The sequence below is a fragment of the Chiloscyllium plagiosum genome, chromosome 41, assembly GCF_004010195.1.
Source record: "Chiloscyllium plagiosum isolate BGI_BamShark_2017 chromosome 41, ASM401019v2, whole genome shotgun sequence".
Classification (NCBI taxonomy): Eukaryota; Metazoa; Chordata; class Chondrichthyes; order Orectolobiformes; family Hemiscylliidae; genus Chiloscyllium; species Chiloscyllium plagiosum.
The window spans coordinates 5364438-5391063 of record NC_057750.1 but is presented as its reverse complement, the minus strand read 5'-3'; the positions used below and the strand labels follow the sequence as shown (position 1 = coordinate 5391063).

Here is a 26626-nt window from a genome sequence, read left to right as displayed (position 1 = left end):
TAGGAAGGGAATAGAGGGATAAGGATCCTGTAAGTGAAGACAGTTTCACGATGGAAGGGCAGAATGTGTTGGCACAGGCTTGCTGTACTATTCTTTGCTCTAACCAAGAGCCTCCAGATTCAGAGGCAAAAGTGCTACCCATTGAACTACAGATATGATATATTAAAATTCTTATTATTAATGGACATAAACAATTTTGAACAATTTGTTAGTCTTTTAAATGATTACACAAGAGCGCAAAGCTGTTTGTTTGCATGTTAAATTCCCCTTTTATTATGAAATTTGCTGAGTCTTATACTAATTAGACAATGAACTCTTTGCAAAAGTTACAGCAGTTTTCTTTGAATTGCTAGAAGTTTTCTATCTAGGGTATAGTGTGTACAAAGTGGGTTGAAAGAATGAGGGATGCAGGGTTTTTTTTAAACATCCTGACCCAATTTTCTTGCTTCAAGTCTCCCTGGATTTGTCTTCCAACTTCCTCAAGTTGGCAGAGTTTTGCTTCACTGCGGTTCTCTCAAACGCTTGAAGGAGCTATTCTCTTTCGGCAATGTCCACGAGATGCTTTTCGATCTCCGTCACACGGAGGCTCCTGTGAAAAATATGAAAACAGCAGATAAGAAAATAAAAATAGGCTGGGTCATTTTTCCCTAAAGTGTCAGAGGCTGAGGAGTGACTTTATAGAGGTTTACGAAGCCATGGGGGCATGGATAGGGTGATTACACAAGGTCTTTTTTCCTAGGGTAGGCGAGTCCAAAACTAGAGGATATAGGTTTAGGGTGAGAGGGGAAAGATTTAAAAGGACCCTGAGGGGCAACATTATCACGCAGAGGGTGGTGCATGTATGGAATGAGCCGCCAGAGGAAGTGATAGAGGCTGGTACAATTACAGCATTTAAAAGGCATCTGGATGGGTATATGAATAGGAAGGGTTTGGAGGGATATGGGCCAAATGCTGGCAAATGGGACTAGATTAATTTAGGATTTATGGTCAGTATGGACGGTTTAGACCAAAGGGTCTGTTTCTGTGCTGTACAACTCTATGACTCGATAGTTGTCAGGAAAATATTGTGTGGATTGCATACGTGTGCTCACATGATGGCGACTAAGGGACTGACTGAGATGGTAGAAGAATTTGATGGGGTAGTAAATCAAACTATTTCACCAATCGGAGGCAGGATAGGGGGGGGAAGATTGGGTTGGAAAGGGGGCAGCAGAATCCAGAACAAGGGGGACTAACCTTACAATTCAAGAGAGGCTATTCAAAAGTGATAGTTTTTTTAATGCAGAGAGTGGTGGGGGTCTGGAATTCACTGCCTGAGTCAGTGGCAGAGACCCTAAACTCTTAAACCCTGGATCTACAAGTGAAGTAGTGTAAGCAGTAGGGCTATGGGGCGTGTATAGAAGACAGGATTAGAAAGGGCATTTGTGTGACCATGGGTCGGCAGGGAGACACTGGGGTGAATGGCCCCTTTCTGTGTTGTATCTTTGCTATGGTTTTATCAATGAATTTTTCTTTCTTATAAAAGGGAGTGCAAGTCTGGAACTTTCTTCCAATTCCACCCTCCCCTCCAAAAAAGTGCCATTGAGGAGAGGGGTGATTTAAAAGTTTCAAACTGAGATTAATAGATTTTTATTGGGTAAGGGGCCACAAGAGTTCTAAAACAAGATAAATACAGACTGGACAATGTGAACAAGCCCAAACGACTGAACAGGCTGGTTCCGGAGCAACGTTTCATTCCCACATCCATTGGGAGGGTCCGACAGACCTGAACTTGGGATTGTCGGCTGTGACCACCCCGACCTCGATCTCCGTGGCTTTAAAGTCAAGTGCCAAGACGGTGGACAGACAGGAAATGGCCAGCTGCAAGAGGAGGGAAAAAAGACAAGGTTGTGTTTTTGCAATACGCCCAGGATCTCCCAGCAACAACATCTCATATTTCTCTAGTGCCTTTATCACCATAAGAGGCGGCTGTGACATCAGGCAGAAAGCAACATCGAGCCCCTTAAGGGGATATTAGGACCAAACGTTTGGTAATAGAGGAGCAAATAAGGAGCATCTTAAAGTAAGAGAGGCGGTGAGTTGGATCCATGTTCTGGACATGCCTAGAGGTGTTTCGAATGAACTTTCACTGCTTCTCACACACAAGAAAATGTGATCAGAAAGGTTATGTGGAGGCTGAGTTATCTTGAAGCTTAAAAGTCAGCTGCGGGTCAGAGGCTAGCCTGTAGGTTGTGTGTTCACCGTCCCATTCCAGAAATGTGGGCCCACTCAGTCCACACTAACATTCCAATGTTGTACCAGGGGAGTGCTGGGGAGCACCAGAGATGCTGTTTTTTAAGATGAGAGGGGAAAGATTTAAAGAAGACACAAGGAACAATTTCTTTACACAGGGAGTGATTTATGTGTGGAATAAACTTCCAGTTGAAGTGGTGGATGTGGCTATTGTTACAATGTTTGGATAAGTTCATGAATAAGAAATGTTTGGAGGGATATGGGCCAATTGCAGGTAGGCGGGACTCGTTTGGTCAGCATGGACTGGCTGGTCCAAAAGGTCTGTTTCCGTGCTGGATGACTCTATGATTCTATACTGAGATTATTTGATTTGATTTGATTTATTGTAGTCACGTGTACCTAAGTACAGTGAAAAGCTTTGTTTTGTGAGCAGAACAGGCAAATCATAGCAAACAAGGCCATTCAGATCATAGGCTGCTTAGACAGAGTGAGGCATACAGATGCACAGGAAATGGACAGAGATCAACATTGTTTGAAGTTAGAGAGCTCCACTCAGCAGTCTAATAACGGCAGGGAAGAAGCTGTTCTTTAACCTGTCAGTACGTGTGTTCAGGTTTCTGCATCTTCTACCTGATGGAAGAGGTTGGAAGAGAGAATAACCAAGGTGGGAGGGGTCTCTGATCATGTTGGCAGCCTTTCCATGACAACGAGAGGTGTAAATATAATCTGTGGATGGGAGCTTGGCTTCCGTGATGGTCTGGGCTGTGCACACAACCTTCTGTAGTTTCTTATGGTCCTGGGCAGAGCAGTAGCCACACCAGGCCATTATGCACTCAGATAGAATGCTTTCAGTGGTGCATGGACCTTATGGAGATGCCAAATTTTCTGAACCGTCTGAGGAAGAAGAGGTGCCCGATCACTCTCTGAGGCGGATGTGAAGGATCTTGTGGATCCTATGTTGGGTAGATAGATCTCTTGGCCAATATTTATCCCTGAAAGCAACATCATTAACAAAAATACAGATGATCTGGTCTTTCACACATTGTCAGTTTTGGGAGTTTATTGCCTGTGTATCCTACATTACAATAATGAAGCACTTCAGGCCAAGTAATTACTGTAATTGGTCGCAAAGGGCTCTCGAATGATTTGAAATTGTGACAGGCGCTTCAGAAATGCAAGCCTTCTCAGCTTAGGTATGCCCAGGGGATTGACTGACCTCCAGGGAGATGGGTTTTCATGGTATTACCATCGGCCTCGTCATTTTTTCTGTGTTTGAGGTTAATCCAGCTCCCTCACAGGTTACTTCTGGTTAATTCCCCTCTCCAATTAAAAAAGAAACTCCCTTTGAGTAATGGAGAGCTTTGAGAACTTTTGCCAATCTGCTCGGCGAGTCAAATAACCGCTACAAAAATGACTTGACGGGAATTTTTTTTCTCGCATGATTAATATCGAAAAGTTGCATGGCTGGAGCTGAAGAATCTCCCAACCCCCCAAAGCTCCTTCTAGGCCCACGATTTCTACCCCAAGGAAGGACAAGGGCATCAGATACATGGAAACACCTCCCCCCAACCCCCCCGCAAGCTCCCCTCTGAGCCACTCACCATCCTGATTCGGAAATATTTGAACTGATTTGATGTATTATCGACACATGTAACAAGATACAGTGAAAAATATTGTTTTGTTTGCTATCCAGACAAATACATTATTACATCAGGATACTAGGACAGAACGCAGAATGTGGCGTTACAGCTACAGAGAAAGATCAGCTCTAATATATGAGAGGTCCGTTCATATGTCTGTAACAGCGGGGAAGGGGAGGTAATGGCCTACTGGTATTAATGCTTCCAGATTTTGTTTTGAAATCTGAATTCAAATCTCACGTCATGGCAGGATTCACACTCAAGTCCCAGATAATCCAGAGGCCCAGACAATGGTCTGGGACCTGTGTGTGAATCCTGCCACGGTGTGAGATTTGAATTCAGATTTCAAAACAAAATCTGGAATAAAGAGTGTAATGGTGAGCGTGAACCTGTTGCCGATTGTCGGAAAACCCCATCTGGGTCACTAATGCCCTTTAGGGAAGGAAACTGCCTTCTTTATCCTGTCCAGCCTGCATGTGACTCTAGACCCACAGCAATGTGGTTGACTCCTACCTGCCCTCTGGGCAATTAGGGATGAACAGTAAATGCTGGCTCAGCCAGCAATGCCCTCATCCCATGAAAGAATAAAAATAAAAACCTGTTGAGTCACCATCCAAATAGTGAATTGAACTAAATAAGCTTTATGGTCACATGTGCTCTCACGTGTACAGTGAAATATTTATAAGTTGCCACCTACAGACCCATCTTAGGTACAAAGGTGCCTAGGTACAGATCCTTGAGTACAAATTCTTAGGAAAAGAATATTACTCACCATTCTTTCAATGTCGCTTGGTCAAAATCCTGGAACTGCCTACCTAACAACACTGCAGATAACCCTACAGACTGCAGTGGTTCAAGAGGGCAGCTCACCGCCACCTTCTCAAGGGAACTTAGGGATTGGCAGGAAATGTTGGTCCAGCACACGATGTCCTCATCCCACAAATTCATAAAGCAATGAGGACTAAGGTATTGCGATTTAGTTGGTGAACAGTCAAATTGCTCATCAGCACTTTATCAAGCCACAGTTGAGATCAGCTGGGACTGAAGGGATAGGCTTGTTGGGCTGCATGGCCTTCTTCCGTTCTCATTTCAGCCATGCGCAAGGTTCAGTTGGCTTCCCTCATGTGTTTCACCGCCACCTCAAGGGGCAATTAGGGGATGAGCAATAAAGACCAGCTTTGATAATGATGCCCACGACCTGTGAAGGAACTTTAAAAAAACATGAGAGGCCAGCTCAGGAAGTTTCCGATTACCTCGACGGTGGCCTTGTAAGTCAGGTCTGGCTTCTTTTTAATCTTCTTCTCCAAGTGGCTGTTGGCTTCTATTTGTTTGACCCCTGCGCTGGTAGCCTTGTAGCCACAGTAGTAACCGGCAGGATCGGACTTGTAAAGCTGGGGTCCTCTCTCATCGTCAATTGCAAACATAATCATACCTGGAGAATAAACAGCTGGGGTGAGGCAGGTTTGGCACACTCTTTTGACTTTGCTATGCCAGTAGGGTTGCCAACTCTCTCTGGCATTACCCCTGCAGGTACCATCACACAATCCATTGACATATCCCAAGCCTATGCTCCCACCCTTGCTCTATTCATTTGGCTCCTCATGTTCGATTTTTCAAAAATATATGAATATTTATATGTGCACTGCTGGCTAGGCCAGCATTTGTTGCTCATCCCTTAATTGTTAGGAGTCAACTACATTGCTGTTACATTAACTTAATTGGCCGCATAGCTAATTTGCAGTGCGGAGTGACACTAAAAACAGGGGTTCAATACTTAAACTGGCCGAGGTTACCATGAAGAACTCAAACCCCACCTCCTGCTTGAGGTGTGGTGACCCTATCTTGGCTGGCACGGTGGCTCAGTGGTTGGCACTGCTGCCTCACAGCACAAGGGATCTGGGTTCAAATCTAGCCTCAGGCGACTGTCTGTGTGGAGTTTACACGTTCTCTCCTCGTCTGAGCAGGTTTGCTCCAGTTTCCTCCCACAATCCAAAGATGTGCAGTTTAGGTGGAAATGCAGGGCTATATGGATGGGGTGGGATGCTCTTTCGAGGATCAGTATGGTCCAAATGACCTGCTTTCACGCTGTAGAGATTCTATGAATTAAACTCGCCACCAGTCACCTCTCTCTAATGAGAGAGCAGCCTATGGGATTGTATTAACTTTACCTCCACTATTACGAGTAGGCCAGACTGGGTAAGGACAGCAGATTTCCTCACATAAAGGACTTTAATGAACGAGATGGGGTTTTAACAACAATCAGTAGTGGTTGCCATTAGATTAGCTTCTTACTGAATTCAAATTTCACCATTGGATGAGTGGTCTAGTGATACTACCACTGCGGAATGTCCTAGTGGTATTATCATTGGTCTATCAATCAAGAAACAATGTTCTGAAGACCCAGGTTCGAATCCCATTGTGGCAGATGGAGGATTGTGAATTCAATAAAAATCTGGAATTAAGAGCCTAATGAAGACCATGAATCTGTTGTGTGAAAAAGCCCATCTAGTTCACTAACACCCTTTTGGGAAGGAAACTACCTGATCAGACCTACATGTGACTCCAGACCCACAGCAATGGGGTTGACTCTTAACTGCCCTCTGGGCAATTAGGGATGGGCAGTAAATGCTGGCCTAACCAGCGATGCCCTCATCATGTGAATGAATTTTAAAAAGCACTATTCCTTTCTTAGATTAGACAGCAAAGAGACTCTTTGTTATCAAATTAGATGAAGATAATTGTTGGTGAAATGGCCTTTTCTGTCATCATTGTTATTAATGAGAGCAACAGAGTGTTTTTTTTTACTCCAACAGTAATCGCAACATGGAGATGATGACTACAGGAAGCAGTGAGACGGTAGGCTTTCTAAAGGAACGCAATGGGTACATGAGAGAAAATCAGATAAAAAGATGCTGAAAGTGTGAGATGAGGTGAGTTAAATCGAATGAAAGGAGGCTCAAGTGGGACTAGAAACACCAGCACAGAGTTGGGTTGAATGGCCTGCCTCAGCATGGGACGACACTGGAGGGTCATCAGGGCTAGGTGTTAAAAGAGTGACTCTGTCACTGTAAAAACACAGGCTTCTACCTGTAAAAATGTTCTTCTTTTAAGGATACAGGGTAGGCCATTTGGGACTGAGAGGAGGAGAAATGTCTTCACCCAGAGAGCGGGGAGCCTGTGGAATTCTCTACCACAGCTGGCCAAGGCCAAATTATTGAATGTTTTCAAGAAGGAGTTAGATTTAGATTTAGATTTTGGTTTTATTATCATGGGTACTCAAGTACGGGGGTATAACAGTACAGTGACAAGTGTACAATGTTGTCACACATGGCACCATCTTAAGTATAAAGTACCTAGGTAAAAAACCTTAGTTACAGAATTTAAAAGAATTAATACAGTCCTGAGGGCTAAAGGAATGAAAAGGTATGGAGAGAGAGTGGAAACAGTTGGATGGTCAGCCATGATCATATAGAATGGCAAAGCAGGCTCATAGGGATGAATGGCCTCCTCCTGCTGTTATTTTCTATGTTTTTATTTATACCCTTGGATGGGTGACTTTACGATTTTAGTTCTGCTGGATTTCCCTACCTCACGATGGTCATAAAGTCATACAGCACAGAAACACATCCTTCAGTCCAACTCGTCCATGCCAACCATGTTTCCCAAGCTAAACCTGTCTCATATGCCTGCTTTTAGCCCAGCTCCCTCTTGACCTTTCCTATTTATGTGGATAAAGTGAGGTCTGCAGATGCTGGAGATCAGAGCTGAAAATGTGTTGCTGGAAAAGCGCAGCAGGTCAGGCAGCATCCAGGGAGCAGGAGAATCGACGTTTCGGGCATAAGCCCTTCCTATTTATGTACCTATTCAATATGTCTTTTAAATGCTGTAACTGTACCAGGCTCCACCATTTCCTCTGGCAATTCATTTCAAATACACACCAGCCTCTGTGTGAAAACGTTGCCCCTCGGGTCCCTTTTATATCTTTCTCCTCTCATCTTAAAAATATGGCCTTCAGTTTTGATCTCCCCCCATCATAAGGAAAGATCTTTGCTATTCACTCTGTCATTATTTTATAAATCTCTATCATGTCGCCCTTCAATCACCTAAGCCTCCAGTGAAAGACGTCCCAGCCTATCCAGCAAAACTCTCCAGTCCCAGCAACATCCTGGTAAATCTTTTCTGAAACCTTTCAAATCTCACAACATTTTTCCTATAGCAGGGAGATCAGAATTGAACACATTACTCCAACAGTGGCCTAATCAATGTCCTGTCCAGCCGCAACATGACCTCTCAACTCCTATACTCAATGCAATGACCAATAAAGGCAAGCAAACCAAACGCCTTCTTCACTATCCTATCTACCTGCAACTCCACTTTCAAGGAACTATGAACCTGCATTCCAAGGTCTCTTTGTTCAGCAACACTGCCTAGGACCTTACCATTAAGTATATAAGTCCTGCCCTGATTTGTCTTTCCAAACAGCATTACCTCACATTTATCTAAATTAAACTCCATCTGCCACTCTTCAGCCCATCTGATCAAAGTCCCGTTGCACTCTGAGGTAACCTCCGCTTTATAAAACATAATTTCAATGAAGAGAGAAACAGAGGACTGCAGAAGCTGGAGATCAGAGTCAAAAGGTGTGGTGCTGGAAAAGCACAGCAGGTCAAGCAGCATCCGTGGAGCAGGAAAGTCAATGTTTTGAACATATGTTCTTCATTCCTGATGAAGAGCTTATGCTCGAAATGCCAACTCTCCTGCTGCTCGGATGCTGCCTGACCGGCTGTGCTTTTCCAGCACCACACTTTTTGATTCTGATTTCAATTAACTCAATTCAGCCATTTTGTCCATCAATTCTACCCCGGCTCTTTCAAGATCAATCCAGGGTACTGTGGGTACTGCAGATGCTGGAGATTAAAGTCTAGATTAGAGTGGTGCTGGAAAAGCACAGCAGGTCAGGCAGCATCCGAGGAGCAGGAAAAATCGACATTTCGGGCAAAAGCCCTTCATCAGGAATCAATGGCTTTTTTCAATCAGATCAACCATGATCTCATTGAATGCCATAGCAGGCTCGATGGACTCAAGATTAGAGTGGAGTTGGAAAAGTACAGCAGGTCAGGTAGCATCCGAGGAGCAGGAAAATCAATGTTTCGGGCAAAAGTTCCTGATGAAGGGCTTTTGTCTGAAACGTCAATTTTCCTGCTCCTCAGATGCTGCCTGACCTGCTGTGCTTTTCCAGCATCATTCTAATCTTGACAAAGATCAATCCAGTCAGACCTACACACCATCCCTTTCTGACTCACATTTATTTCTAGCCCATTTCCTTTTAGAAAGCATCTTTGATGTTGTTCCGGTCGCTCCTTCAGGGAGCACCCTCTTGACTCACTGGGAGAGAGGACTGATTCGTACTTACAACATCCCAAAGGTCTCATCTCCGCATTCTGAGTGTAAACCTGACAGATGTCAGCCATTCGCTTGCACAACATGTCCACAGGGATGTCATAGCCATACTTGTATTTCCACTTGCCAGCTTCATAGCGTGCTCTCTGAACCTGGGAGCGACAATCCGCTAGTTACATCAGGAGAGAGGCCAGGTTGGGGTGGGGGGGTGGATGAATGAAAGAAAAAATTACATTGACAAATGAATTGAATTGAATTGAATTTATTGTCACGTGTACCGAGGCACAGTGAAAAGCTTTGTCTTGGGAGCAACACAGGCAGATCACAGAGTTAAGTAGCACAGATAAGTAAATAATAGGTAAACAGCGGCAAAAACAAAAACACAGGTACAGGTGAATGTTAAGAGTTTGTGAGTCCATTCAGTATTCTAACAACAGTAGGGTAGAAACTGTTTTGATTGGCAACAGTAGACCATTCAGCCCCCATCATTAAATAAATCCTCAATCCCAATTTGCCTCACTATCTCTTTATTCATTCATGGGATGTGGCTGTCACTGTCTGGGCCAGCATTTATTGCCCATCCCTAATCACCTAGAGGGCAGTTAAGAGTCAACCCTGTTGCTGAGGTTCTGTAGTCACATGCAGGTCAGACCAGCTAAGGACAGCAGTTTCCTTCCCTGAAGGACATGAGTGAAGCAGATAGGTTTTTCTTTCCTGACAATTGATTCATTAGACTTTTAATTCCAGATTTTTATTGAATCCAAATTACACCATCTGCCGTGGCAGGATTTGAGTGAGGGTCCCCAGAATGTTAGCTGGGTCCCTGGATTAATAGCCCAGCAATAATACCATTAAATCATCACCTCGCAGTGTACCTAACAATCTATCGACCTCTGTCTTGTATAATCAAGGACTGAGCAACCACGGTGCCCTGAGGAAAGAACTCAAAAAGGTTTAAAATTCTTTGATTGAAGAATCTCCTAAATGTTTGACCTCCAATTCCAAGTCTGTGACCCCATGTTCTAAATTCCCCAAACAGTCATCCTGCCAATGTCTAGCTGAGCAAGCCCTTAACATTCTTTTTCAATTCATTTTTGGAAGATGGACGCGGCTAGCGGGCCAACATTTGTTGTCCGTTCCTAGTTGCCCCTTGAGAAGGTGGGGGTGAGCTGCCTTCTTGAACCGCTGCAGTCCCCTGCTGTGGGATGACCACAATGCCCTGAGGGAGGGAATTCCAGGATTCTGACCCAGCGACACTGAAGGAACAGCGACTTATTTCCAAGTCAGGATGGTGAGTTGAGGGGAACTTGCAGGGGGTGGTGTTCCCGTGTATCTGCTGCCCTTGTCCTTCTAGATGGTAGAGATTGTGGGTGTGGAAGGTGCTGTCGAAAGTCCCTTGGAGAGTTACCATCTTGTAGATAGATAGTACACACAGCTGCTAGTAAGCGTCAGGGATAGAGAGTGTGAAAGTTGAAGGTAATATATGAGGTGTCATGGATGGTGTCAAACTTCTTAGAGTCATGGAGATACACAGCATGGAAACAGACCCTTCAGTCCACACCAACCATGTATTCTAAATAACCTAGTCCCATTTGCCAGCATTTGGCCCATATCCCTCTAAATCCTTCCTAATCATGTCCCCATCCAGGTGCCTTTTAAATGCTGTAATTGTATCAGCCTCCACCACTTCCCCTGGTAGCTCATTCCATACACGCACCACCCTTTGCGTGAAAAAGTTGCCTCTTAGGGGCACAGCAGCTCAGTGGTTAGCACTGCTGCCTCACAGCACCAGGGACCTGAGTTTGATTCCCATCTTGGGTGACTGTCTGTGTGGAGTGTGCACACTCTCCCTGTGTCTGCGTGGGTTTCCTGCGGGTGCTCTGGTTTCCTCTCACAGTCCAAGATGTGCAGGTCAGGTGAATTGGCCATGCTAAATTACCCATAGTGTTAGGTGCATTAGTCAGGGGTAAATATAAGGTAGGGGAATGGGTCTGGGTGGGTTACTCTTTGGAGGGTCAGTGTGGACTTGTTGAGCAGAAGGGCCTGTTTCCACACTGTGGGGAACCTAGTCTTAGGTCCCTTTTAAATTTGATGGTACACACTCCTGCTACTGAACATCAGGGATGGGAGAGTGAATTGCGTGGACGTGGAGCCAATCAAGCTTTGTCCTGGATGATGTTGAGCTTCTTAAGTGTTGTTAGGGCTGCCCCTCCAGGGCAAGTGGGGAGTATTCCATCACACTCCTGACTTGTGCCTGATTAGTGGACAGGCTTTGGGGAGTCAGGAGGCTTTAAGACTGAGTTCATTTTGAATTAAAGGAGCATGAATGTTAACAAGGAATAGAAATGGCTCACCGAGCATTCCAGTCATGACACAACCAATCTTGTCAGTCAAATGATAAAGGTTTGTGACAGTGCTGGCATCAATGAGCTTGTCCTGAAAAACACCAACAACATGAAAGAAATGAAATACTGCGGATGCTGGAAATCTCAGACAAAGACAGAATATTTTGGAAATGTTCAGCAGGTCTGGCTGCATTTAAGATTAGATTACTTACAGTGTGGAAACAGGTCCTTCGGCCCAACAAGTCCACACCGAAGAACAACCCACCCAGACCCATTCCCCTACATTTAGCCCTTCATATAACACTATGGGCAATTTAGCACAGCCAGTTCACCTAACCTGCACATCTTTGGACTGTGGGAGGAAACCGGAGCACTCAGAGGAAACCCACACAGACATGGGGAGGATGTAGAGAGAGAAACAGAGTTAAGGTTTCAGGTCGATGGTTGTTTATCAAAGCTGCAGAAAGAAGGGTCATCACCCAGAAACATTAACTGTGTCACTCTCTCCATGTTTGGTACCAGTCCTGCTGATTGCTCCACTGCATTTACTATTCCTAAGTCTGGAGCTCTCTGCCCAAAGGCAGGTCTGACCCACTGATCCCACCATGGGTAGGACAAGGAGACAAGTGGTGGCATGGTGCCAGGGACCCGGGTTCAATTCCACCCTCGGGTGACTGTCCGTGTGGAGTTTGCACATTCTCCCAGTGTCTGTGTCGGTTTCCTCTGGGTGCTCTGGTTAACTCCCACAGCCAAAGATGTGCAGGTCAGGGTGGATTAGGAAATGCAGGGTTACAGGAATGGAGTGGGTCTGGGTGGGGTGCTCTTCAGAGAATTGATTTGATGGGCTGAATGGCCTGCTTCTACACTATAGAGATTCTATGATTCCCAGTCTTAAGTCAACCCCAACCAGAGTGGGGATTGAAGTCCGTAGCTTGTCACCAATCCAACCCACAGACAAAACTCTGAACTTGGAGCTTCTGGCTTGGAGGCAGGTACACTACCAACTGTGCCATAAGACCTGCCATTTTCTATTCATATTCCAGAAATGACGATACCAGATTCACACAGTCTGCCAATGAGGGTATCTCTCCTCTATCATTCTCAAGGTAAAGATGTAATAGTTTCACTCGCGTTCCCTCTAATTTCTCTTTGTGCATATTGTTGCACTGTGCAGTAAATTAATAGCCATTAAAAATAAGATCATAGCTGAAACTTTCCGAGTAGATTTACACCTTCACAATCAGCGAATTAATCTACTGCTCCAGTTGTTGGGAGACAGTTGCTCCACAACGCCACTTGGTGGCACAGCTTTGCAGCTACACTGTGATGGTTGACATAGCAAAACTGAATGAGATTTTGATCTGAACATGTGGTAAATGTTAAGTAGGGATTCTGGTCATGTTTAAAAAGCAAGTTGCACCTGAAAGAATGTAAGATTTGTGACCCAGTCAATGTTGGAGGAAAGAACAAACTGCAATTAAATAGCTGAAAATGTGTTGCTGGAAATGCGTAGCAGGTCAGGCAGCATCCAAGGAGCAGGAGAATTGACGTTTTGGGCATGAGCCCTTCTTCAGGAATGAAGAAGGGTTCATGCCCGAAATGTCGATTCTCCTGCTCCTTGGATGCTGCTTGACTTGCTGCGCATTTCCAGCAACACATTTTCAGCTCTGATCTCCAGCATCTGCAGTCCTCACTTTTTCCTGCAACTAAATAGCGCCCTTCACATCCTTAGGTCTCCTGAAAGTGATCCTTAGCCAATGTGTTCGTTTGAGTGCAGTCACTGTTGTAATGTAAGAAAACTCAGCAGCTAATGTGTGAACAGCAAGTTTCCAGTAACAGTAAATGAGTTATCATCCAGTATTAACAATGACAAATAACCATAAGATATGTATTACATGGGTGCTCCTAATTTCTAGTATTTAAATCTCTCCCTTTCCCCATTTCTACAACCTCCTCGTCCTACATTGCTCTAACCTCCCAACACTAACCTACTGCACATTGATCTACTCCAGTCCCATTCAAACACCCGTGCCCAGGTCTGTTCTCCCAGAGGTGCAGACTTTCCGACATCTCCTCCCTAAAACCTCCTTTAAAGGCCCCCCCCTCCCCTTAAAAATACATTTGGACTCATCTCTTGGTCACCCCAACTTGATAAATCCGCTGACCACACTTGTTAGTTTTCAGCCCAGCTGCAGCCCTGGCGAAGCACTTGGGTGATATACAAATGCGTGTCGTCATTGTTGCTGTGTGACCGAAGGCTGAACTCCAGCGAGAGTCAGGATCATTGGGGTGAATGTGAGCAAAGTTGCAGAAGACGTCCATACTCACTGCCACTTTCTTCTGGGTCACGGCAACGACTGAGTCCTTCCCCCTCACGGCCACTGTTGTAAGGCCACCCTGGTTTATTGCTTTGAATGCATACTCTGAAAAGAAAGGAGCAGATTAGCCATTCAGAACATGTCCAAGAAGTCAGGGAGGGAATGGGGAGGAGTACACAGCGGCCATCTTTGATGGTGGGTCACATGACAGTACCAACTTTGATTACCCACTTTTTTGGAGGGCTTTATAGAACATAGAATGTAGACCAGTTCAGCACAGGATCAGGCCCTTCGGCCTGCGGTGTTGTGCCAAACATGACTCCAAATTAAACTAATCCCTTCTGCCTGCTCTGGGTCCATATCCCTCCATTCCTTGCATATTATCCCTCAGCTTTTTCTTCAAACAAAACCACAACCTGAACCAGTGGAGTTGCAGGTAGACAAGATAGTGAGGAAGGCGTTTGGTACACTTTCCTTAATTGGTCAGTGCATTGAGTATAGGAGTTGGGAGTCGAGAGTGTCATCAGGCTTATGCCCGAAACGTCGACTCTCCTGCTCCTCAGATGCTGCCTGACCTGCTGTACTTTTCCAGCACCACACTCTAGACTCTGATCTCCAGCATCTGCAATCTTCACTTTCTCCTATAGGAGCTGGGAGGTCACGTTGCAGCTGTACAGGACATTGGTTAGGCCACTTTTGGAATACTGCATGCAATTCTGGCCTCCCTCCTACAGGGAGGATGTTGTGAAACTTGACAGGGCTCAGAAAAGATTTACAAGGATGTTGCCAGGGTTGGAGGGTTTGAGCTATAGGGAGAGGCTGAATAGGCTGGGGCTGTTTTCCCTGGAGTGCTGGAGGCTGAGAGGCATGGATAGAGTAAATAGACAAGGTCTTTTCCTTGGGATGGGGGAGTCTAGAACTAGAGGGCATAGGTTTAGGGTGAGAGGGGAAAGATATAAAAGGGATCTGAGGGGCAACGTTTTCACGCAGATGCATGTATGGAATGAGCTGCCAGAGGAAGTAATGGAGGCTGATACAATTACAATGTTTAAAAGGCATCTGGATGGGTATATGAATAGGAAAAGTTGAGAGGGATATAGGCTAAATGCTGGAAAATGGGACTGGACTAATTTAGGATATCTAGTCAGAAAAGGTGAGTTGGACCTAAGGGTCTGTTTCCATGCTGTACATCTCTATGTCTCTATGACTCAGTGAAAGATATTGTATGGTTGTAGAGTTCCTCTTGTCTCTTTCTGATTGATCCAATCAGATGCCAGAAAAACCACAATGGCTGGTGGAGGAACTAAAGTGGGACCTGGTGGCAGGAGGAGACTATCCAGCTAGGGAGGGGGGTGAGGTGATGGAGGGAGAGGTAAACAAGGATGAGAGTTTTAAAATGGATACATTTGCTTACCTGGGAGCCAAGACAATTCATGAAGCACCGGGGTAATGAGTGAATGGAATTTATATAGAGTTAAAATAAGGACAGCAGACATTGACAGGAGTCAAGTCTAGAGCTAACAAAGGTAAACAAGCAGGAGGCTAGAAGAACATAGCAAGCCAGGCAGCATCAGGAGGTGGAGTAGTCAACATTTCGGGGTGTAACCCTTCTTCAGGACTTGGGAGCTAACAAAGGCAAGGATATGGGATTCAATAACTGAGGAGCTGACGCAGGACGGATTGGAAGGATGTAAGAGAGGTAGAAATAGGAAGTCTTAGTGACGGCACTAATATATGATTCAAAGCTGAAATCAAGATCTAAAAAAACTACATCAGCTGGTACAGATTGTACTGTTAGAGCAGAATTGAGACGTACTGTTGTATTGGCTGCATTTCATCAGTTTGAGACACAGGAGTCTGGGAGTCTGGGAGTCTGAGTACTGCACTTCCAGAATAGAGTCAGTCAAAGTTTTCTGATTATATCTGAAATCCTAAATCAGGACTGTTTTATGTTAGAATTGCAAAATCAGATATACTTGCGTAATATCAGAAAAAAAATGCCTGTTTTAGAGTCTTTTCTTCCTCTGTCTCCTTTATTTATCAAATGATTATGCAAAACCCAAAATGTAGCTTTGCTTTCCATTTTTTGAGGAAGCGCATAATGTGAGGGGCTAAGCCGTAACTTACTTAGTTCATGTCTAAACCCAGCATTCCTGTAGTGTCAAACTTTCTCAAATTCCTTTGGATCGTTCAAAACTGGCTTTCAGCAGTGTGACCATAAGACATAGGAGTGGAAGTGAGGCCATTCAGCCCATCGAGTCCACTCTGCCATGGCTGATGGGCATTTCAACTCCACTTATCCGCACTCTCCCCGTAGTCCTTAATTCCTTGCGAGATTAAGAATTTATCAATCTCTGCCTTGAAGACATTTAACATTCCGGCCTCCACTGCGCTCCGTGGCAATGAATTCCAAGGCCCACTACTCTCTGGCTGAAGAAATGTATCCTCATTTCTGTTCTAAATTGACCCCATCTAATTCTAAGGCTGTGCCCATGGGTCCTAGTCTCCCCGCCTAATGGAAACAACTTCCAGCGTCCACTCTTTCTAAGCCATGCATTATCTTGCAAGTTTCTATTAGATCTCCCCTCAACCTTCTAAACTCTAATGAAGACAATCCCAGGCTCCTCAACCATCCATCGTATGTTAAGCCTACCATTCCAGGGATAATCGTGTGAATCTCCGCTGGACACGCTCCAGTGCCAGTATGTCCTTCCTGAGGTATGGGGACCAAAATTGGACACAGTATTCTAAATAGGGCCTAACTAAAGTTTTAAGCACATCACTGCTTTTATATTCCAACTCTCTTGAGATAAATGACAAGTATCATGAAGTAAGAAAGGCCCTGACTATATTTTTAGAGTACAAGTTAACACAATATTGTTGATTAATACAGTAGTTAACAATGTAGAACTTTTAGGATTTTTCAAATGGGACTAATTTAATTTAGGATATCTGATCGGCGTGGACAAGTTGGACTGAAGGGTTTGTCTCTGTGCTGTACACCTCTATAGGTCCACTGATTTTAGTCATTTATATAAATGATTTGGATGTGAACATGTGCGGTATGGTTAGTACGTTTACAGGTGACACCAACATTGGAGGTGTATAGACAGTGAAGAAGGTTAGCTCAGGGTACAACAAGACCTTGATTATGGACCAACGGGCCCATCAAGCCCGTTTTATATCTTTCCACTCTCACCTTAAACCCATGCCTTCTAGTTTTGGACTCCACTATCCTGGAGAAAAGACCTTGGCCACTCACCTTATCTATACCCCTCATGATTTTCTAAATCTCTATAAGGTCAGCACTTAGCCTCTCCTTATAAATCAAACCCTCCAGTCTCGGTAACATCCTTGTAGAGTAAATCATTTCTGCGCCCTTTCCAGCTTTAATAACATCCTTTGTATAGCAGGGCGATCAAAATTGTATGCAGCACTCCAGTTGTGACCTCACCAATGTCTTGAACAGTCATAATAGGCCAGCATGGACGAATTGAGCTGAAGGGCCTGTAGCCATGCTATTTGACTCTGTAACAGCATGGGCTCAATTCCTGTACAGACTGAGGTCACTAATAAGAATTCCCCTTCTCAATCTCTCCCCAAACCCCCTCCTTTTAAGATATGGTGATCCTCAGGTTAAACTCCACTCCACACCTATACTCTCTCCGGATCCCTCTGGGAGTATGGCGGCTGTATTTTTATTACTCATTAACAATGGTCTGTTTTCAGGCTGTACATCTCTATGACTTTAGGGGGGGGAGGGCGGGCTGGTAATTATTATTGAGTCATGCTAGAGTAAGCACCTTCAGGAAATTCCCAAGTTTTAAGAGGACTAAATCATCAGAAATTAATAACTGAGTAACTGCTGAATAACTCTAGCAGAAGATAAAAATTTCCATCTTTTCTCAATGAAACATTTGTGCAAAATGTCACAGGCAAATCTCCAGCATCCGCTGCTTCCTTTTGTGTTTTAAGCAACATGATTATTTCAAAGAACTCTGCAGATGATTTGAAGGGGTATTTTTCTAAAGAGACTTATTGAATTAACTCAACCATTAAAACCTACCTCTGCTGCAAAAGAATTTTAAGAGATTTACTTCGAGAAAAATCTTGAAAATCAAAAGTTAGCACAGAAGGCAAAATGAAAGCAGCTGTCAATCAAACACAGATCCCGCCCCTCATCCTTGCACCTATTGGCGAACACGCTGTGATTGACGTGTGGATCTGTCTCGCCATTGGGCGGCCCCGCTGTCAATCACGGGGACGGCAACAGTGGCAGAGCTGGGTGTAGCGAAGAAGATGAAAGAGTTGCAGGAACTTAAAGTGCAAAGTTATAAAGCGGGGACAGAAGTTGCAAACCACTGACCGACTTGGTAGAGTCTCCCCTCGGGGGAAAAGATAGTGATGTGACGGTCAAAGCCAGCGCTGGAGCCGCGGCTCATCCTTAAGGCGCGACCGGCGCAGAAATGGAGAAGTTTCTTTCTTATCGACTTTTACTTTCAATTTCAGAATCAAACACACACGGAAACCAGGAAATAAGCTGTTCCTACAGCTCAGTAGCTCTGATTTAGCTTCTGGCCCTGGCTGTAATCTCTTTCACATCATTCTGCAGCAATTTGCTCACAACTGAATTGCATTTGGATAGCACCTTTGGCAGTTGCTGGCTGTCAGTGGAACATTTCTTGAAGTCTGACTCATGTTGTCATGTATTGGCAACCAATCTCCCACAAACAGCACTGTGATACCTTGCAGATAATGTGCTTTTCAGGGTGTGAATGGGGAGGTAGATGTTGGCAGGGTGTGTGTTGGGTGGGGATGTATAGCAATTTATTTGGCGAAAGTGGGTACTTGCAGATGCTGGAGATTAGAGTGGTGCTGGAAAAGCACAGCAGGTCAGGCAGCATCCGAGAAGCAGGAAAATCGACGTTTCAGGCAAAAGCCCTTCATCAGGAATATGAAGATAGAGAGGGACTGTATTAGGAGGAAGAGGGGGAGTAGATTGAGCTTGTACTCACTGAGAGCTTTGGAATTCCTTCCCTAAACCTCTCTGCTCCTCTCCCCTCTTTTAAGACACTCCTTAAAATCTACCTCATCGACCAAGATTTTGGATCCATCCTCATATCTCTGTGTTCCTGGAGTCTTGGAATTCTACAGCAAAGAGAAAGGCCCTTCAGCCCATAGGGTCTGCGCCAACCTTCGAACTGTTCTAATGCCATTTTCCAGCACTTGGCTCATTGGATGCTGAAACGTCGATTTTCCTGCTCCTTGGATGCTGGCTGACCTGCTGTGCTTTTCCAGCGCCACATTCTCAACTCTGATCTCCAGCATCTGCGGTCCTCACTTCCTTCTCATTGCCTTGTATCCCTTGGCATCACAAGTGCACCTCTAAATATTTCTTAAACATAACGAGGCATTTCTGTCTCTACCACTGGAGGCTCGTAGAATCATGTGAGGCATGGATAGGGTAGATAGACAAGGTCTTTTCCCTAAGGTGGGGGAATCCAAAACCAGAGTGCATAGGTTTAGGGTGAGAGGGGAAAGATTTAAAAGGGACTTAAGGGACAACATTTCCTGTGTGTATGGAATGAGCTGCCAGAGGAAGTGGTGGAGGCTGGTATTAAAAGGTATCTGGATGAGTATATGAATAGAAAGAGTTTAGAAGGATATGGGCCAAATGCAGTCAAATGGGACTCATTAAATTTAGGATGCTGGTCAGCATGGGCAAGTTTGACTGAAGGGTCCATTTCTGTGCTGTGCATCCCTATGGGTCTATTGCTTTTCATCATTTATATAAGTGATTTGGATGTGAACATAGGTGGTATGGTTAGTAAGTTTGCAGATGACACCAAAATTGGAGGTGGAGTGGACAGTGAATAAGATTACCTCAGAGAACGACAGGATCAAAATTAGATGGGCCAATGGGCTGAGGAGTGGCAGATAGAGTTTAATTCAGATAAATGTGAGGTGCTGCATTTTGGAAAGGCAAATCAGAGCAGGACTTACATACTTAATGGTGAGGTCCTGGGGAATGTTGCTGAACAAAGAGACTTTGGAGTGCAGGTTCATAGCTCTCTGAAAGTGGAGGCACAGGTAGAAAGGATGGTGAAGAAGGCATTTCCTTTATTGGTCAGAGTATTGAGTACGGGAGTTGGGAGGTCATGTTGCAGCTGTGCAGGACATTTGTTAGGTCGCTTTTGGAAAACTGCATGCAGTTCTGGTCTCCTTCCTATTGGAAGAATGTTGTGTAACTTGACAGTGTTCAGAAAAGATTTACAAGCATGCTGCCAGGGTTGGAGGGTTTGAGCTATAAGCTGAATAGGTTGGGCTGTTTTCCCTGGAGTGTCAGAGGCTATAGAGGTTTATAAAATCAAGCGGGGCATGGATAAGGTGAATAGACAGTGTCTTTTTCCCAGGGTGGGTGACTCCAAAAGAAGAGGGCATAGGTATAAGGTGGGAGGGGAAAGATTTAAACTCTAACCGCAAGGGGACCTTTTCACCCAGAGGGTGGTGCGTGTATGGAATGAGCTGCCAGAGGAAGTGGTGGAGGCTGATACAACATTGAAAAGGCATCTGGATGGGTATATGAATAGGAAGGGTTTGGAGGGATATGGGTCAAATGCTGGCAAATGGGACTAGATTAAATTAGGTTATCTGGTCGACATGGATGAGTTGGACCGAAGGGTCTGTTTCCATGCTGAACATCTCTATGACTTTATGAATCAATGACACACTTCCTGGCAGTGAGTTCCATCTCCCATCACCGTCTGGTTGAAAAAATTGTTTCCCTCTAAACCTCCTGCCCCTTACCATAAATCTGTACACCCCCCCCCGGACATTGATCCCTTCACCAAGAGGAAAAGTTTCTTCCTGTCTACCCAGTCCTTGCCCCTCATAATATTATGCGTCTCAATCATGTCCCTACCCTCTGCTCCCAGGGAAATAACCCCAGTCTGTCCAATCTCTCATCGTGACTAAAACTCTCCAGCCCAGGCAACATCCTGGGAAATCTCCTCTGCCCCCTCTCCCAGTGCTGTCACATCCCTACTAAAATTTGGATTCCAGAATTACTCTCACTGTGGCCTTTTATACAAGAGTAGAATGGTGCTGGAAAAGCACGGCAGGTCAGGCAGCATCCAAGGAGCAGGAAAATCGACGTTTTGGGCAAAAGCCCTTCATCTGCAGTACCCACTTCTGCCCAAAATTTTATACAGTTCCAGCAACGCCTCCCTGCTCTTAAACACTGTGCCTCAGCTAATAAAGGCAACTATCCAGCGAAAACTATCATAATTTCTTCAATTTATTCTCATCACTGAAGTTCTCATTTCTGGAACTATTCTAGCAAATCACTTTTGCCCAAGTCAGTCAGTGAAACAGAAACCCAGGCACCCTTCCTTGTGGTTAGAGTTTACTAACTATTCAGCCTTGCAGCTCCCTTCCCACACTAGTCCCGTCTGTTCCCCTTTCATTACTATTTTGATGAAGTCAGTCAATGGTTAATGGGCATGATGGCTCAGTGGTTAGCACTGCTGCTCCACAGCGCCACGGACCTGGGTTTGATTGCAGTCTCAGGCGTCTGTCTGTGGGGAGTTTGTCTGCTCTCCCTGTGCCTGTGTAGGTTTCCTCCCACAGTCCATAGATGTGCGGGTTAGGTGGATTGTGTTTTTATTCATTTGTCAGTGTCACTGGCAGAGGCAGCATTTATTACCCGTCCCTATTTGCCCCTTGCGAAGGTGGGGGTGAGCTGCTTTCTTGAACTGCTGCAGTCCACCTGCTGTGGGTTGACCCACAATATCCTTAGAGAGGGAATTCCAGGATTAGGACTCAACTACACTGAAGGGAAGGCAATATATTTCCAAGTCAGGATGGTGAGTGGCTGGGAGGGGAACTTGCAAGGGGTGGTGTTCCCATATATCTGCTGTCCTTGTCTTTCGAGATGGAAGTGGTTGTGAATTTGGAAGGTGCTGTCTGAGGATCTTTGGCGGATTCCTGCAGTGCATCTTGTAGATGGTACACACTGCTGCTCCTGAGCGTCAGTGGTGGAGGATTTAGAGATGCCGGTGTTAGACTGGAGTGTTAAAAATCACACCACACCAGGTTACAGTCCAACAGGTTTAATTGGAAGCACTAGCTTTTGGAGCGCTGCTCCTTCATCAGGTGGTTATGGAGTACATAGTTGGATTCCTGATGAAGGGCTCTGGCCTGAAATGTTGACTCTCCTGCTCCTTGGATGCTGCCTGACCTGCTTTGTTTTTCCAACAACACATTCTCGATTCTGATCTCCAGCATTTGCAGGCCTCACTTTCTCCTTGGTGGTTATACTGCCTCTTGTTGGTGATGGTCATAGTCTGGATTAGCCATGGTAAACGTGGGGTTACAGGTCTGGGTGGGATGCTCTTTGGAGGGTCAGTGCAGACACAATGGGTCGATTGGCCTCTGTCTGCACTGTAGCGATGCTACAATTAATACCATGGGTGATTTGATGATGGGGAAACCGTGTAAGAGCCCTTCTAGATACAAAAGAGAAAAAAATAGTTTGAAGGGATGTTGTAGTGAATAGTGAGGACATCAGCACTGACCTAGGAGGCCCCGGTTCACATCCTCTCTGAGGATGTGCCGGACTTGCCCCTCTCTGAGGATGAAAGATCAGTCCTCAGCAGAGGTCTCACCTTCGTTCCCACACGTTCTCGGGTCAATGCCAGGTTAATCCAAAATATCTTAATCAGGCTACATTTGGGAAGTTGCAGTGCCACCCAGGGGCACTGTAACAAAAATCACAATCTCAAAGGGACTTGGATTAACTCAAAGTCTCTAGTTGTTCCCTTGACCCTGTGATGACCCCTTGATTGCAGCCGGCCAGTGGACACTATACACTCCCACTCCAAGAAATCCATTCGATTGTGTGAGAGAGCACTTCGGGATATTACAAAAACAGGGGTTGGGGGGTGGGGAGGGCGCGCGGATCCCTGGTTTGTAATTTCCCAAGGTGCACAATCAAATGTTTATATCCCCCTCACTAAATCTCCCGTGGTTTTTTTTCTCAACTCTTGAGCACCACCAGTAAATCACCCGTGGTTTCCAACTGATTAATTTACTTGCTAAGGGGTACTCCACAACCACCTGATGAAGGAACAGCGCTCCGAAAGCTAGTGCTTCCAAATAAACTTGTTGGATGATAACCTGGTGTTGTGTGATTTTGAACTTTGTCCAGCCCAGTCCAAGAATGGCACCTCCAAATCATCACTTTCTGATGTTAACATTGTCCTTAACTGGCTTTGCTTGTGAATATTCAATTGACCACACAGTGGTGAAGAAGCAAAACGAATAATGTTGATTCACAATGGTGCCTCCTACATTTTTTTTTCTGTCTCACGACATTAAAAAATAAATACATATTTAAAATAAAGCAGACTCTGATGGAGCTCTTGTGGTGCAGAGGTAGTGTCCCTGTCCCTAGACCTTGGAGGCCAAGCTGCTCCATTGCTTTTATAAGAAAGACTTGAGTAGTGGGAAGGAAAAAGAAGTGAATTAGGACTCCTGTGGCACAGTGGTAGTGTTCCAACCTCAGAGTCAGGAAGCTCAGGTTCAAGTCCCACTTGTTCAGAATGTGTCAGAGCATCTTCGAACAGCCTGATGCAGCCTTTGAATTTCTTATGCTCAAAATGTCGATTCTCCTGCTCCTCAGATACTGCCTGACCTGCTGGGTGTTTCCAGCGCCACACTCTCAACTCTGATCACCAGCATCTGCAGTCCTCACTTTCTCCCATCTTTGAACAGGTTGGTTAGAGAATAGTTATTAACAGCTCATTTTCCCAATTTAACAGGAAGAAGTAGGAAGCTTCTTGCTGGAGGGCATGTGTAGCGCAGTCTTTAGCTGTGGATCCAGGTGACCCACGTTCAAGTCCCACCTGCTTCAGAGGTGTGTAATAACATTTCTGAACAGGTTGGTTAGAAAAATAGGTTAACATTTTTAAAGATCAGATTTAATCAGCTCAGATTCCTGATTTAACTGTGGTGGATAGAAAGGGTGATTTGGTGATGTGAAAAGCCTTTCAGAGTGTGTGGTAAAGCACTTCTATCCATTAAAAAAAGCCACAGAAAGCTTCCCTGGAAATGCTGATCTTTTGCGATGACCCAGTTGTGAGCTGTATTCAAAATAACCCCAGAAGCAGAATGAGGAGTTGCCAGAGTGTGGAGAAAAAGTGGAGCGCGCAGGAGAAACTCAGCAGGTCTGAAGGTTTACCGGACTCGAAACATTAACTCTGCTTTCTCTCCACAGATGCTGCCAGACCTGCTGAGTTTCTCCAGCAGTTTCTGCCTTTGTTTCTGATTTCCAGCATCTGCAGTTCTTTGTGGAAAACTGGCAGAGTGGGGACTCCAGAATATTGGCATTCCATTCCCAGTAATGGAAAACCCTTCCAACCAGCTGTCCATTGAGCAATGGGTAACACATAACATCCTCCAGGTGCCCTAGGGAAAGGAGATGCTCAATCCTGTCAGATAGCCCCTGAGTCAGATTGTCATACAGGTATTTAGCAAGGTCAGGGTGGCACGGTGGCTCAGTGGTTAGCACTACTGCCTCACAGCGCCAGGGACCCAGCTTCGATCCCCGCCTCGGGTGACTGTCTGTGTGGAGTTTGCACATTCTCCCTGTGTCTGTGTTGGTTTCCTCCAGGTGCTCTGGTTTCATCCCACTGTCCACAGATGTGCAGGCTTGGGTGGGTTAGCCATGGGAAATGCAGGGTTACAGAGATAAGGTTGGCTTGGGTCTAGGTGGGATGCTCTCCAGAGAGTCGGTATGGACCCAATGGGCTGAAAAGCCTGCTTCTGTACCATAGGGAAAAGGGCAGATCGCCAGAACTTAGAAGCAAGCAGCTGGGACATCACTTAGCTGGTGAGGAAAGGTGCTTCCAGTTAGGTTCTTCCTATACATCCAGAAATGTAGTGTAATTCCCAGCTGTGGGAAGGCACAGACAGCAGCTGCACCATTCTGGGGAGGGCTGATTTGGAGAGAGATGCGGTGCACCTCTGTCAAGATTTAAAAATTTTTTTTTAAAGATTCCCTACAGTGTGGAAACAGGCCCTTCAGCCCAACCAGTCTACACCGACCTTCCGAAGAGTAACTCGCCTAGACCCATTTCGCTTTTGACTAATGCACCTAACACTATGGGCAATTTAGAATGGCCAATTCACCTGATCTGCACATCTTTGGACTGTGGGGAGGAAACCCACGCAGACATGGGGAGAACTTGCAAATTCCACACAGACAATCACCCGAGGATAGGATTGATTGTCCTAGCACCCTGGTGCTGTGAGGCTGCAGTGCTAACCACTGAGCCACAATGCCACCCCAAAGCAGCTCTGTGCCCTACAGTCTGCTCATGGGAGAGAAACATCGAATGCACCTGGAGGGCTATCAAATCAGTGAAAGGTGCTCCTTGAGCTGCCAGAAACTCACTGCTCTTCCAGAGTGAAGAGCTGTGTTCATAGAGAGTGTTGAGAAGTGTGGTGTTGGAAAAGCACAGTTGGTCAGGCAGCATCTGAGGAGCAGGAAAATCAATGTTTCGGGCAAAAGCCCTTCATCAGGACAAGGTTTCGGACTTTGTTCTGAAGGAAGAACTGAAGCCCAAAAATGTGCAGGTTAGGTGAATTGGCCCTAGAAAATGCAGGGTTACTGGGATAGGATGGGGGGTGGAACGGTGTTGAGTCTGGGGGAGGTTTGATGTGGACTCGATGGGCTGAATGGTCTGCTTTCACACTGTAGGGACTCTATGATTTGGGTAACCATCGTAGAGGCTTAGGAACAAATGACCACAGCTGCTGGACTCTACTGAAAACAACACATGCTGGAGATCACAGCGGGTCAGGCAGCATCCGTGGAGAGAGAGCAAGCTGACGTTTCCAGTCTAGATGGCTCTGTATCAAAGTATGGAGGGGACACATTTATGCTACAGTTTGGGGGCTGAGGTGTGGAGATAGTGGCTGTAGAGTGCTTAGGGAGAAAGGATGTTGATAGTTCAGATTAAGTGGTTGGAATGTGAGAATGGCAGAACAATGGTGTCTAACTGCCAGACTGGGAAGAACAGACAGTCTCACTGGGGTGGAGGGAGGGGAGGACATGATAACAAACTGAAAGAAATGGTTCACAATTTAAAGATGTTGAATTCAAAGGCTCTCCCATCAAAATATGCCCAGGGCTGGAACCTTTGTAAAACCTCTTGGGTTGTATGCTTGATATGCAATGAACATTGTAAGTATTAACTGCAGTTTTACACAAGTCCGGATTGTGATGGAATGACAATAGACAATAGACAATAGGTGCAGGAGTAGGCCATTCAGCCCTTCGAGCCTGCACCGCCATTCAATATAATCATGGCTGATCATTCCTAATCAGTATCCTGTTCCTGCCTTATCTCCATAATCCTTGATTCCACTATCTTTGAGAGCTCTATCCAACTCCTTCTTAAATGAATCCAGAGAGTGGGCCTCCACTGCCCTCTGGGGCAGAGCATTCCACACAGCCACCACTCTCTGGGTGAAGAAGTTTCTCCTGAGCTCTGTCCTAAATGGTCTACCCCATATTTTTAAGCTGTGTCCTCTGGTTCGGCACTCACACATCAGTGAAATATGTTTCCTACTGCCAGAGTGTCCAATCCTTTCATAATCTTACATGTCTCAATCAGATCCCCTCTCA

The 26626-nt window shown here is 45.3% G+C and overlaps 1 protein-coding gene across 2 annotated transcripts; it reads right to left on the bottom strand.

The window, feature by feature from the left end:
• Nucleotides 1-245: 245 nt before the first annotated feature.
• On the bottom strand, nt 246-18445 carry LOC122542776 (proteasome subunit alpha type-6-like). 2 transcript variants are annotated; one of them, XM_043680809.1, is made up of 7 exons: nt 18302-18445; nt 13946-14040; nt 11627-11708; nt 9286-9441; nt 5126-5304; nt 1766-1860; nt 246-589 (listed from the first exon to the last, which is right to left on the bottom strand). In XM_043680809.1, the coding sequence occupies exons 1-7, from the start codon at nt 18375-18377 to the stop codon at nt 532-534; spliced, it is 741 nt and encodes a 246-aa protein (XP_043536744.1). In that variant the 5' UTR covers nt 18378-18445; the 3' UTR covers nt 246-531. The 2 variants fall into 2 exon arrangements, with proteins under 2 accessions (XP_043536744.1, XP_043536745.1); XM_043680810.1 differs by lacking the exon at nt 18302-18445 and adding an exon at nt 18002-18059.
• Nucleotides 18446-26626: the final 8181 nt, after the last annotated feature.